Genomic DNA, 14,179 nt, shown 5'->3' with positions numbered 1-14,179 from the left:
ACTTTCAATCTATGGTTCAGAAATTTAAATTTTCATTCTCAGATACTATCTTTTTGACTAGTTATTCATCACCAGTCAAATTTTCTCTTTGACAACCATTATCTTTAAAAATCATGGTGATATGAGACCCATGGTCTCAGTTTCTTTAGATGTTTATCTGATTTCATTACCTTTTGCGCTGTATTTAGATTTTTTTTTGACAATATGAATTGTCCCCAAGTTAATCATCCTAAGTAGCCAGCAAGTCATCTATTTTAACCAGTCTTAGAAAGTTCTCTATTATATCTTTGATATATGCCCCAGGGAAGACAACTGGGCTTTATTTCTCATTTTAATTTTCAGTTATGAAAACAGTGTGCTATCAACATGATTAAAATCTAACTTTCTATTTAAGAAATCAAGTGAATCCTTTTTTTTTTTGGGGGGGGGAGTATTAAAAAAAAGATGGAAAGAATATTGGGCAAGTAAATAATGGTTCCAACTTGGCAAAGAAAATAAAAAAAATTTGAGCTATAAAAAACTTCAGAAGTTATCTAATACAATATCTTTTTATTGAATCCAGAAAAGGGAAGTGACTCGCCCAATGTCACACACAATACTGGCAGAAAGTGGAATAACTGGAATTAGGTATCAGGTCCTTTGACTTTGTAGTCACAGCTAAGAGAATGATTAAAATTTGATTATAAATTAAAATTAAAAGTTTAAAAAATACATGTCTTGACATTCATGTTCTTAAAAGGAAAATCATTAGCTGATTCCTTAATAACACAATGGAAAGCTAAAGAAAAAAATGCACAGCAAAAACAATCAGAATAATCTGGAAAAGCCTTTCATTTATTGGCTTAGCTCCCCAGGTCCATTGCCATTGGTTAAGTATCAGAACTGGTTTGGAAGGCTGTAACTTTGACCTCCTCATTCAATTTAGCTTCTCTAGTTCATCCAGCTGACCTGACATTCAGTCCCAAATTGGAAGAAGGGAAAAAAAAAGGGATAAAAGAAGAGGAGGATTACATTTGTTCCCTTTTGTCTCCAAAATTGATAGATGCTGATTCGTGAATTTCTTATCTCCTATGGTAATGGGCAATGGTAAGCAAGGGATGCTTACCTATATTTTGCATTACTAGTTCTAGAAGGCTCACGGTGATAATCTGAATAGTTGGACCAGGTACATGTAAAAAATGCCTTCTGTTGTACCATTTATATCAGCCTACCCCACAACTTACCTCTGGGAAGATGGATGATGTCATTTTCACTAGGGGTAGGCCATACTGGTACCTCCAATTCAATCTCTCCACGATGATTTGTCTTCTCAATGGGGATATTGGTTGGTTCAGGCACATACATCTCTAAAAATAGAGATATATTTCATAAGAGATGACAGGAATAAGAATATGACCATTTTCTTATTTTTAAACCAACTTGGGTTTTTCATTCACTGGATATTTCTTTCCTGGTATACTAAATGAATTTCTAATTCTTTGGTTTTCTTGAATAGTTAAAGACACACCCAGAAGCCAAAGCTCATAAAATAAGATGTAAGTTCCTCCACTCTTGCGTTAATAATATGTACCTTCACTTTTCACCTCTAATCAGGAAACTGAAGATAAATTTGTTTGAAACTTAAACGTTTATTCTAGATCACTAACTATAAATTCGTATTTTAGCTTGGCCATTTTTGCTATGTTTAGTTCAATTAAAGTTAAAAAAAAAAAAGAGGATTTTAATGATAAAAGGATCTCTCTCTCTCTTTTTGTATTTTCTACCCATTTTTCTTTCTCTCAACAACTATCTCTCTCCCTCCCCCACCAACTTCCCTGATTCTTGCCCTAAAAGGGACTTATTAGACACTTGGTATGATACTCTCAATGTAAGATTATTCATTCAAATTATTTAATATTCTTTTCAGTTATAATCACTAATAAATTATATTTATTTATTCTAATGATGGGAAATCTTAGTTCTCTGACCAAAAAACTTATAAAACAAAGTTAGAAGAACAATATCATTTGTCCCAAATGCTAGATGTTTTTGGACCTTAATCTCCTGAGATTCATCTAAAACATTGAGAATTTTTCGTGGGTACCAATAAAAGAGATATTTTTATAGATTTTCTTGAAGAAACTAGCAAGACTGGCTTGATACTATTAGGAAAAAAAATTGAAGCACCTCTATAATATAATAGAGTTATTTCACCTACCTTTTCCCCTATGACTAGGCCTAATATTGGTAAGTTATTTTTGCAAAAAATCTACTCATCATTTGCAAGAGAACATACAAGAAAAACAAATTCAATTATTAATAGAGCTTGTTGATTGCTATTCTTGGTCCAAGTTATCTACCTATTAAGTGAAGTGAGGGAAGGGTCCGTAGTAGAAGTCAGAATTCTGGACCACTGGGTTAAGGATGTAAGGTAAGTACCTATTTAATCATTCATTCAGTGTTTTTTTTTTTTTTTTTTTTTTCCCAATCATGTCCAACTCTATACTAAGAGGCAAAACTATCTGGGGCAAAGGGCAAAAGCTATTTTTTATATTGTTGTACCTTCTGTTTTGGTTTTCAGATCACATGATTTTTAGTTTCTCAGAAAATTGATGGTTCTTAGTGAATTCCTCAAAATTCCAAGAATAAAACCAGATTTTACTAAAAAAAAAAAAAAAAAAAAAAAAAAAAAAAAAAAAGGTAGCTTTATTCTCCAAAGCATAGACCCAAATATAAAAGAACGGAGTGGAGTGGCATAAGCACTTAGTAAAGGTCTACTATATGCCAGGCATTGTGCTAAATGATTTTACAAGTGTTACCTCATTTAATATAGAAGGAACTTTTTCTCAAGATTAGTCCTCAGAGTAAAACAGCTATTCTATTGATTTTGTAGAATTCTCAGTAATTGTAGCTGTGGTGACCATTCCCTTGTTCAGCTTATGCTACAGTTTTTCACCTCAATGCAGCACATATGACTTCTTGCTTAGTACAGTGACCAGCTAGTTCCTAGCTTCAGTGTCTATTACAGAAGATTAATGTTAGAATGAATCCACAAAACCTGTCAGTATCAAAAGTTACACTATTCTCAAAGCCTACATAAGATTGGTCAAGTAGTTACTTGGTTATCTTGCTAAGGACAAAAATATAAAAAAAGGTCTGAGGCTCTGAGAGATCCTTATCGTGTGTGTGTGTGTGTGTGTGTGTGTGTGTGTGTGTGTGTGCGTGTGCGCATGCGTGCGTATGTGTGTGTGTATGTGTGTTAGACACAGAGAGAAAGAGAAAGACAGAGAGAGAAAGGAGAGAGAAACAGAGACAGAGAGACAGGGAGAGAGAAACAGAAAGGAGAGAGACAGAGATAGAGACAGACAGAGAGAAGAGAGAGAGAGAGAGAACAAAGACCCTTTTCATGGTATGATAAAGCCCGTGGATCTCTCTTCAGGGTAATGCTTTTAAATGCATAAGAAAATATGTAGGGTTACAAAAAATAAATTACATTGAAATATAGTTATCAAAATATATTTTTCTAATGTCCATAAAGCACAGGCTAAGGTGGGTATCCTTTTAGGACGACATATTTTAAATTTTCAATTGTTTTTCTGTTGTGTTCAATCCTTCATGAGTCAATATGGAGTTTTCTTGCCAAAGATAAAGTAGTGGTTTGCAATTGCCTTTTCTAGTTCATTTTACAGATGAGGAAACTGAACCAAGAAGGGTTAAATGACTTGCCCAAGTCATTTAGCTAGTAAGAATCTGAGGCCAGGTTTGTACTCTAGGCTCAACACTCTACCCACTGCACCACCTAGCTCCCCTTATATTTCTAAAAAAAGACAGATAATCAAATGATTATAGATTTAGAGCTGGAAGGGAACTGAGATTATCTGCTCAAACCCTCATTTTATAAATGAAAGAACTGGGACTAGGAAGGTCAAATGATTTGACTGAGGTGACATTAAGAAAAAGTGGCAGAGCTAGAGCAACTCTGATTGCAAATCTGCCTTCCCATTATACCATGGCTTCTCATGGTCATCCATCAAGAGTATAAAAATGCTCTTTCTACAAAGCAACTTGTTTCATAAGAAATAAAAAAAAAAAACAAAAAAAAACAACAACAACAGGATTTTCTTTAGGATAAAGGTGTCCTCTCTTGTGTGAATAATTAATAAAGAATATATGTGGTGAATGATGCTTACATGTTTTCACTACTTATCCCTCAATTAGACTGCACTTTATTATCTTTTCCACTAAAAGCTGTTAAATTCATTTGTAAATAAATTTATTTTTTTCACTTAAAGAACTCCTTTTCTCTTTTCTTTAGACAATCTAGATTTCATACAAATCCCTCATTTATACAAAAATAGTTCAATTCAAACTCTATACCCCAAAGAAGGAATTACTTAGGGTAATGACTTCTCTTCTGATCTCCCTCCTCCAACTGCTCTTCCTTTCTATGTTTATATGCCCAGAGTCACAGGACCAGGCATACAGCAGGTACTCAATAAATGCTGGTTGCCTGAATGATTGAAAGGACCTTAATTTCTATTTACTGTTTAGAAAGATGTTTCCTATTGATATTCTTCCCAAAATATTGCAATCTGAAAAACATGGAATAATGGATACAGGCTGATCTAGAATTTGGGAAGTCCTGCATTCAAATCCCGGCTCTGTGATGCAGCTAACTCCCTAATATTACAACTTTCAAAAGAGTTAAATTAGTGAAAGGAGTTTCAAAACTGGGATATGAAAACATTGGTAGATCAACAGGTTCATACTGGGATATGTCACGTTCACAATTATCTAATAAAGAACATAAAAATTCTAAAGACAAAAAAGTCACCAAACTGGTGAAGAAATAATTGATAGACTCTAGGCAATAATAGGGCTCAAAGAAGCCCTATTTTTTCTCTTGTTCCATACTAGAAATAGAGCATAAATTTGCTGTGCAGAATCTATTTCTAGGTTAGATGAATACAATTTCCCAAAATTAATATTATACTTTGGATAAAATAGAACATTGCAGTTTTTTCTTTTTTACCTGGGCCCAAGACTTTTCTGTAGTCAAAAACTATATACTGTTCCAAAATCTGAAACATGACATGCTCAGCAGTTGTTAGGCATGCTTGCCAGACTACATTCTAAAAAACTGGAGTGCATTTATGGAATTTCAGAGTCTAATAGTCAAGAGGAAAGGAACTAATACCTTCTACCATCAAAAATGATTACTTCATCAGAACTTTATGGGAAATTATTATGAGCAGAGAAAGGATCATCCACAGAGGTAGAAAAATTCAGAAGCAGGAAAACAAACATTGCTGTTTGTGTGTTGGAGGAAAGGAGTATTTTACTAGAAGATGTACAAAGAAAGTAATAATTGTGGTTGCATCTAAAATCCAGTTTTTGATAAGCTGACCATCTTCCCTTGGGCTGAGTATGTAAAGCTTTCATAGAAATTCTGGAAAGACCTAGCTGGCTAGACAGAACAATATGCCAGTATCTGCAGTTTTATTTATGCTCACCACATAGCTGTGAGTTAGAGAAGGAATAACTGTATATATTCTCATTATATGGAGAGAAATGAAGGTATAAGAGTAAGAGACCTGCTTAAGATCATACTGAGAGCTATTAATGGAGCTGGAAAGAGAAGTCAGATTTTAGTGTCTAGTTTTACCGGGCTGCCTCCTCCCTAGGCTTTTTGAAGGTGACATATGTTTTTTGGTTCTCATTAAATCTGAATGGCAGAAATGAGAATGGAAAGGGACCTCAGAGGCCTTCTAAGTCAAACAAATACCCAAATCGGAATTCCCTCTACCTCTCTAATGGGAACTTATTACCTCCATTTTATCCTGTATACATCTTATTTGTATATGGTTGTCTACATGCTGTCTCTCCCATTAGACTGTGATTTCTCTGAATAAGGAACTTCCCACTTCTCCCCACTCCCCTAACTTTCCAGTGTATCTCTAGCGTTTAGCACAGGGGCACTTAATAAATGCTTGTTTACTTGTTGCCTTGACTTCAAGTGAAAGAAAGCCAGATATCTCATGATGCAACTTATTTTATTTTAGGGTGGCTCTACTGTTAGGAAGTTTTTCCTTTAAGCCCAAATCTGTCTTTCTGCAACTTCTCCCTTTGAAGCCAAATACAAGTAAGGTTCTTCTTTTATATAAAAGCTTTTCAATTTTTTTAAAGACTATATCACTCGTACATTAAACTTCCCCAATTTTTTTTATCAATTCCTGTATGAAATTTCCACTCCCCTTCACAATGTTCTCATTAACTTCCTTCCAAAAGGAATCCTCCGATTTCTTTCATGGGGACTCATCAGACCCATAATTGTGTAGCTCACTTTTTGAACTCAAGTGAAATATTTTGTTTATCCACATTAAATTCCATCTTTGTAGACTTGGCCCATCATTTGAGCCTGTTGGAATTATTTTGGATTCTCCATCCTGTCATCAGTATGACAAATTTGCACGTCTGTATATATGCAGAAATATATATACAAAATACCATGTGTGTGCACATGTAAATACAAATATATAGGCATATATATATTTAACATGGATGTATGGCTTTACCAGTATTTTCAAATCCTCATTTTGAAACTCTTTTCACTAATTCAACTCTTTTGAAACTTGTAACATTAGGGAGTTAGCTGAAATGTTAAGTGACTTGTCTTGGATCACAGAGTCAGAATTTGAGTGCAGGACTTCCCAAATATTTGGGGAGTATATCAATGGTAAGCTCACTTTTCTAAAACAGTAAAATTCTGTTGTAAAGAAACATACATGATATATACTCACAAACCAATATGCATATATTCAAGTCCATATCTAGGCAATGTCTATACAGATGGCCAATTCAGTTAAAAGTTCAAGTAAATTATTTGGTTCTCTTAATACCAGTTAGCAATTTGATTAACGAAAATGTACACTTCTTTATGAACTGTTCTAGTGCATTAGACACACAGCCATAAACTGAATCTTACTTATGATATTGAATAAGTTATCATATTCAGACACAATTAGGGAAGAAAGCTGGAAATACCAATTCTTTAGCTGGTAACTTAAGGTCTTCCAAAATTTTTTTCCCTTCTAGTCTATGCATTTTAAGTGTAGACACACTAGATTACTAGTTATTCCTTTACAATATCCTGTATTTTCCTCACTTTATGTTTTAAGATTAGCCATTCCTCATGCTTGAAATGTATAATATATGGCTGATTGAAATCCTATAACTCTTTTCATAACCTAGCTTGGTGCTACCAGCTTTATGATGCTGCCTTTGATCTCTTCTGAAAATTTTTAGAGCAAATTTTTTTCAGTTTTTCCTTTTATCTTATCAGATTCTACTTTGGACCGTACTTGAATAAAAATGAATGAAGAAAACATTTCTTAAGCATTTACTATGTGTCCTATGCTATGTACCCTGTGCTAGTTTATAAATCTCCTTGAGAACAAGAACCATGTGGATTATTTTTCATCTTTATATCTGACTCCATACTTGTACTTTATACTCCATACTGATGTACTTTGACTCCATATTCCATATCAGTGATTACTTACTATTCTTATAGTTTGAAAATATATATTTATTGAATTGAACTGCATTCTTGAACTACTGAATGCCCTTACAATACTTAAGTGAAGGTGATAGGATTCTTCAGTCCCTTTAGTTTCTCATAGAATCTTAGTTTGAGTCTTTACAACTGGTATCCTTATTCTTAGCCCATGGTCTCAGTCCTTGGAAAAATGGGCTGCTTGATTACGGCCGAGGTGGTACTAGAAAGATAGATCAACCATCAAGTCTAAGATTTGTAGAAAGCAAGCATGGAGCAGTATTTGAGGAAAACCTGGGTTCATATTCCAACTCTTACTAGATGACACTTGCTAGCTGTGTGACTGGGAAAGTCTGAGCCTTAGTTTGCTCATGGGGATTTTTTGTGAAGCTCAAATAAGATAATGGAGGTACAGAACTTTAGAAATCACAAAGCATTATATCAATATCAATTATTCATAAATGAGAAATGATAGTAGGAAAAGGAGAAGAGGTACACTTAGGGAAGGGGAAATATGAGGAAAGAATTTGTATGATGAGCAATGTGTGAGACTGTGGTGGTTGGTGACAAGTTAGTATATGAGTGTGATATTTGATAAGAGGTGAAAGAGAAAGGTGTGTGTTAATATGGTGAAACACTAATTGAAGGGAATTGGTGGGGGAAAAATTTCATGTTAATCTCTTTAATTTGGGTGTAACTAGTTATGTGTTAAAACCCAAATCATTTTGTCTACTAGAATGTCTTTTACTGAACCTTTTATTCATTAGGTCTGTCCAATTTTTCAAATTGGGCATCAAATAGCAAAAATGATCTTCTGAAGCACAGCAACAATACTTGTTATATTATATTCCCAGGACCAAACTATTACCTAAAGAACATAGAACCCATGAATCCAAAGGATTCAGGTCTCTTATGAAATGAAACAAAAACACAACACGTAAGTTAATGGACAGATTTCCCCAACATTTTGCTTTGCCCCTATGAGCAGCTAGAGAAATGTGTATATAAAGAGGGATGAAACACATCTTCCTGTACTCATGCTTAAACAAAATAAAGTTAGCTTGAAAAATGGGAGAGCCTTTGTTTTGTTACCTGGACAAATTGGGCAGCAGCTTCCTTCAACATTGATGGGCTCTCTACAGGGCAGAGGTGGGCAGCTGACAGTCGAGCACAGGGTCTGGCCCTGCAAACAGTAGCAGTGAGTACAGCTGTCAATATCCCATCTTTCTTCATCTGCATATGTTTTCCCACTGAAGTGACACACGGCCTTCTTTGGTACTGGATCTTCTATTGAAGAAAATAATACATGGATGATGTCACTTCAGATGGTAAACCATCACATTACACCATTTGCAAGAAAGCAATGGGTACAATTATTTAAAAGTTGTAGTCACATTATCAGGTTTGGTAATTTTAGGATATATTACAAGGCTCAGAAATAGTCCCATTTAGCTCAAGTGTGTGTGTGTGTGTGTTGTGTGTGTGTGTGTACTCAGCACACACATTTATTATATGTAGAATAATACAGGGGGTCAGGAAAGCGTCATGAAGAAGATGTTGCTTAAACTGCACATTGAGGGAAGAGAGAGACCTGAAAATTCTATGAGTTAAAGAAAAGGGGGCAGTGTATTCCAGAGATGGTTGATGGTCAGTATAAAAGCAGAAAGATGAGAGATGGAGTGTCTTGTGTGGAAAATAAAGAGAATTTCAGTTCAGCTGGATCTTGGAGTACAGGAGACAGAGCAATGATCAGTGAAGTGGGGAATAAAGATTAGGAACAAGTTGTAAAAGAAGGTTAGTGAAAATAAAGATATTATTTTGCTCCCATCATGAATTCTTAGAATATATCTACAGACTCCCTGGACATGTGTGGCTCCTAGGTTAAGAACTCCTGCCTTGGAGGGAGAATAAAGCCACTGGAGATTACTGAGTAGCGGTGTCAGACTATACTTAAGGAGAATGACTTAGCAATGCCGAGGATAGACTGGAATGGGGAGAAACTTGAGGCATAAAGATTAGGAAACCACTGAAATAATCTAAGAGGTGATTAGTGACTAAAATAAAGTGGTTGCTGTGTGAATATAAAAAAGGGAGTTGGATATGAGATATTATGGAGATAGAAAGAACAAATTTTGGCAATTGACTGGATATACAAGTGAGGAAGAATGATATACCGAAGATGACACAGGATTTTGAACCTGGGGGACTTTAAGAGTAATATTCAATAGAAACAAGGAAATTTGAAAAAGAGGTAGGTTTTGGAGAATAGAGCATTTATCTTAGAAATTTTGAGTTTAAGATGTCTCTGATATATCCAGTTTGAAAAGTACATATATACCTACATACATACATACTTATACATGTAATCTGAATTGAGATAATGGGATGACAATTAAGTTCATGGACACTGATGAAGTAACTGAGAGTCTAGAGGGAAAAAGTGGTCTTTGATAGTTATGGGGAAAACTTACAGTTAGGAGGCATGATATGAATAAGCCAAAGACAGAAGAAACAGACAGTTGCGATAGAGGAAACCAGGAGGAAGTAGTGACATGAAAACAGGAGAGATATGCAGGAGGAAAAGGGGAGTCAACACTATCAACCACAGCTCAAAAATCAAAGATGAGACCTGAGAAAAGACCATCAGGTTTTGACAATTATCTAAATGTAAAATTAATCGAGAGCTGTTTCAGTAAAGTGACAAGATTTGAAGACAGGCCAGAAAGAGTTAAGGAGCGAGTATGAGAAGAGGAATGATGAAGGCTTCTTAAGGATGGAGGAGACTGGGGTATATTAGAAGACAAGTAGAATGTAAACCAGTAGATAGAGAGGTGTTGGAAAAAATGAGAGAAAGGAGAGTATAGAGAATGTACTCTACTGGACAAGATGGAAAGGGATGAGGTCAAAGTCTGTGTAAAATAAGTATTAAATTAACTTTATAAATTAAAGATTATATGTGTGTATGCATATATTTATATATGCATACATATATAAATATATTCAATAGAGCTTATATGTATGTCTTTATTAAAAACTTGCAATTACATTATTCCCTCTATTTGTTAAAACCAAAACAAATAAATTTGCATTACTGATTTCTTCTTTCTTAACTACCTCCCCATAATAACAGTTTAAGAACAAGCAAAAGCAGTGCCATAAAAAGGACCAAGAATTGTCCAATACTAGTATGAGAAACAAAACATTTAAATAATCATTTCCTTCAATTTCAATGAGGTTGGGTGCATTTTTGATATTAAAAACAAAACAACCAGTACTCAACTTTATTTAAAATACTTAAAGCAAAATAAGTATTTCAGAACTTTTTTAAAAAAGTAATAATTCATTTATAATATTTTAGAGCTCTATCATAAATTAGGTTCTCTTCTCTCTCCAACTCAAAAACTTAACTTCTTTAGCATTCTTGATTTTGTGTTCCTTATCTGCTACATTTATTTGGTCTAACTCTTTTTGCCAATTTCCCAGAATTAATGGAAGATAATTTCTCAGAGCTAATCCTCTAACACTAATTCAATTAAAAAAGATTGGAAATGATTATTATTTGTGCAGCAGTAAAATAATAATATGGAGGAACAAAGAAACAAGAAGACTTTTTTTTTAGGAAAACTCTTAAGGGAAAAATGATACAGAGAATAGTATACAGTAAGCAGATTATTAGAAATCTCATGCTCAAACTCATGTTTCTGTAGTCTTGTTAATTTAGATGTTTAAATCCTTCATTTTACAGGTGAGGAAAATGGCACCTTGGCTCTGGTCCTGGTTAGTCATTTAGTTAAAGCAAAATAAGTATTTCAGAACTTTTTAAAAAAAGTAATAATTCATTTATAATATTTTAGAGCTCTATCATAAATTAGGTTCAGAATTTGAACTAGTGTCCTCTGACTTCCTATCAACCACTCTTTCCAGTGAGCAACCCTGCCACAATATTCAATATAAATTAAAAGTATTATCTTGACTTTTAGTCAATATCTCATTTCATTAAAGTTCATATAGAATATCACTGCACAGACCAGAGTATGTAATCTAGTGAATATTTTAGAGAAAGTTTTTGTGTAGTTAACATTTCTTCACAAAAGAATTTTTATGAAGCTGATTCTATAAAAATAGAACCCAAGCAGGGTTCAAGGCATGGATTGATAAATATATAATGGAGATTTATAAAATAATCTCTTTGCTGCACACTAACTAATATTATGATCCTCTATGGAGCAGAACATTCACACCAATGAGATGATGGATCAATCGAATTATCAAGTAAATATTTAGACTTTCCTACTTTGAAGAAGCCCAGCTAGGTGGAAAAAGGACCAGGTCTGGAGTCAAAAAGATCTCAATTCAAATCCTAGGCTCAGACACGTTCTAACTGTATGATCTTTGGCAAGTCACTTAACTCTTTGCCTCAGTTTCCTCATGTATAAAAATGAGCCAGAAAAAGAAATGGCAAGTCACTCTAGTATCTTTGCCAAAAACAAACAAACAAACAAAAAACACAAACCCAAAAGAAGTCATAAAAAGTTAGATACAACTGAAAACTCTTAAATAATTTTGAAAAAAAGGAAGGAAAGAAGTATTCATTAAATGCTTACTATGTGCCATGTGTTGTGTTAAATATTTGGGATGAAAATATAAGCAAAAAGAAAACAATTCCTGCTTTCAAGGATCTAGCTAACATGAGAAGAAACAGAACTAAAGACCTTGAAGGATCAAGCTTGCCAACTGAAACACTGCCTTTTAAAAAAATCCATAAGAAAAAAATAGGATGAAAAATTTCTTCTAAGAAAAATTGTTCTAATTTTTTGTTTCAATTTATATCCCTGGCTCTTCTAATGTGAATAGGGGAAGATACAGAAAAACCCTCCATTTTTATTTCCTTGATTTTTCTTTTGGCTGGGAAGAATTTGTGAAGAATTCTAAGAAAGCTGTGGAGGTATGACAAGGACCTCTCAGAAGTTGAAGATTTGTCCCCTTGGTGGTTGTTTTTAAAAAAAAATGTATCACAGATGACAATACTCTCTTTTACCCCTAAATGTTGAAATTTCAGTAGTGGAGAGCTCAAATGTATATATTTAAAAACAATCTTTGTAGGAGGCAGACATGTGAGACCTCATCATACAACACATATTACTACAAATCTAACATTGTTACAGAATGTGGCTATCTTTCAACCATGGAATGCAGATATATCATGAGGGAATAATCTTTCACTTCTGATTGTGGTGGATACAAGGAGGGAGGAAACATGAAATCTTAACTCAGGCTTAATTGACTTCTCCAACTGTTTTTTTTATGTATTCATTTCCTTGGTGAGTTTTTTAAAATATTTTTTTATTCTACCTTAAATGTACCATGATTATTTTTTGTTGGAAAAGAAGGGATGTTTTTCAAGGTTGAACTTCATTTTTACTAATTATACTAGAAAGCTAATTAACTGTTGTGAAAAAGCAAAATAAATAAACTACACCAATCTCTTCCTCTATTAGTATCCTATTCAGTACTTCAGGGTACATTGTAACAAAAACATTTCCTACTTGAGGCTGATTATATAAGGAAGAAAATAAATTAATACTTTAAAATGGTGTCCTTCTGGAATTAGAGTTTCATCTTAGTATTGCCTTATCTTATTTTTTTTTTTTTACTATAAGTTATGTGCCAAGTAAAAATCACAATAACAATGTTTACCATGGTTGGCTTTTTTTCCATTGCTTCATGGGGCAAACTCTTCCTTTTACTGATACTGTAGAGTATGAATAAAATGCTGACATTAAAGGAGATAAGCACCTAATGTAAAAACAACTCCCAGGGAGGAAATTAGGCAGTCCTGAAAATTACACTGGCTCTTTCAAATCCTACGGGTGTAATTCAGAACCCTAAGGCAATAATTTCCTACATTCTCAGAGATGGCCCCAAAAAGAATAAAAATTCTTATTTCTGAGGAACATCGTCAAAAATAAATCTGTTTGGTTTGCAATGTTAGGGTCTTTAAAAGTGGGAATAGTTTTTCAAACCTGCTTTTGTATAGTCCTGTGTGTAAATAAATGCTTAATGGTTTTATAAAAGTTTATAATTTATTATTGCTAATAATATCCCATATATTTTGATTTCATAAATATGACCAGAGACATCACTTATCTTTATCATGTGTTGGGCACATCTTCCTTCTGTATGAGTATTTAACATTAGAGAAGTAGGGATTTAAGTAATATTTTGGTGGACTAATTTGGTTTTATTTTAGTCACAACATATGACTAATTATTAGGTAGAAAAAAGAAGAAATTTCACCAGAAATGATACACGATTGGTCTAGACAGGCACACAATTTGTATGTTATACTTGGTATATTTACTGTATTCTATTTACTTTTGAAGAGAATGAATTAACACATTCCTATTCACTGAAGAGTAAGAAAGTCACATCATTAAAGAATAAAAAACAGGCTTCTTTTTTTTAAAAGAACCTACTATGTGAAGAGCATTGTGCTAGGTCTTCAAGGTATATATAGCACTATTCAAGACATGCAAAATGAGAGCTGTTAGGGAAGGTTGTACTACTGTAGGGCTCATGGAAGGCTTTGTAAGTTGGAATTTATATATAATGGATAGGAATCTGACAAATGAAAAGAGACAGAAA

The 14,179-nt window shown here is 33.8% G+C and overlaps 1 protein-coding gene across 7 annotated transcripts in view; it reads right to left on the bottom strand.

The window, feature by feature from the left end:
• Window positions 1-14,179, bottom strand: part of CRIM1 (cysteine rich transmembrane BMP regulator 1) — a 227,497-nt gene that overhangs the window by 5,558 nt on the left and 207,760 nt on the right. For 5 of the 7 annotated variants that reach the window (XM_074288169.1, XM_074288172.1, XM_074288170.1 and 2 more), the window contains 2 exons: window positions 8,627-8,821; window positions 1,224-1,346 (listed from right to left, as the gene is read on the bottom strand). In XM_074288169.1, coding sequence (XP_074144270.1) covers window positions 1,224-1,346; window positions 8,627-8,821 — 318 coding nt within the window. The remainder of the gene's footprint in view (window positions 1-1,223; window positions 1,347-8,626; window positions 8,822-14,179) is intronic. The other 2 variants (XM_074288171.1, XM_074288175.1) reach the window with 1 other exon arrangement.

This window comes from Sminthopsis crassicaudata, chromosome 2 (assembly GCF_048593235.1).
Source record: "Sminthopsis crassicaudata isolate SCR6 chromosome 2, ASM4859323v1, whole genome shotgun sequence".
Taxonomy (NCBI): Eukaryota; Metazoa; Chordata; class Mammalia; order Dasyuromorphia; family Dasyuridae; genus Sminthopsis; species Sminthopsis crassicaudata.
Note: the sequence above shows the minus strand (reverse complement) of the source record. Positions and strands in the feature narration are given on the sequence as shown.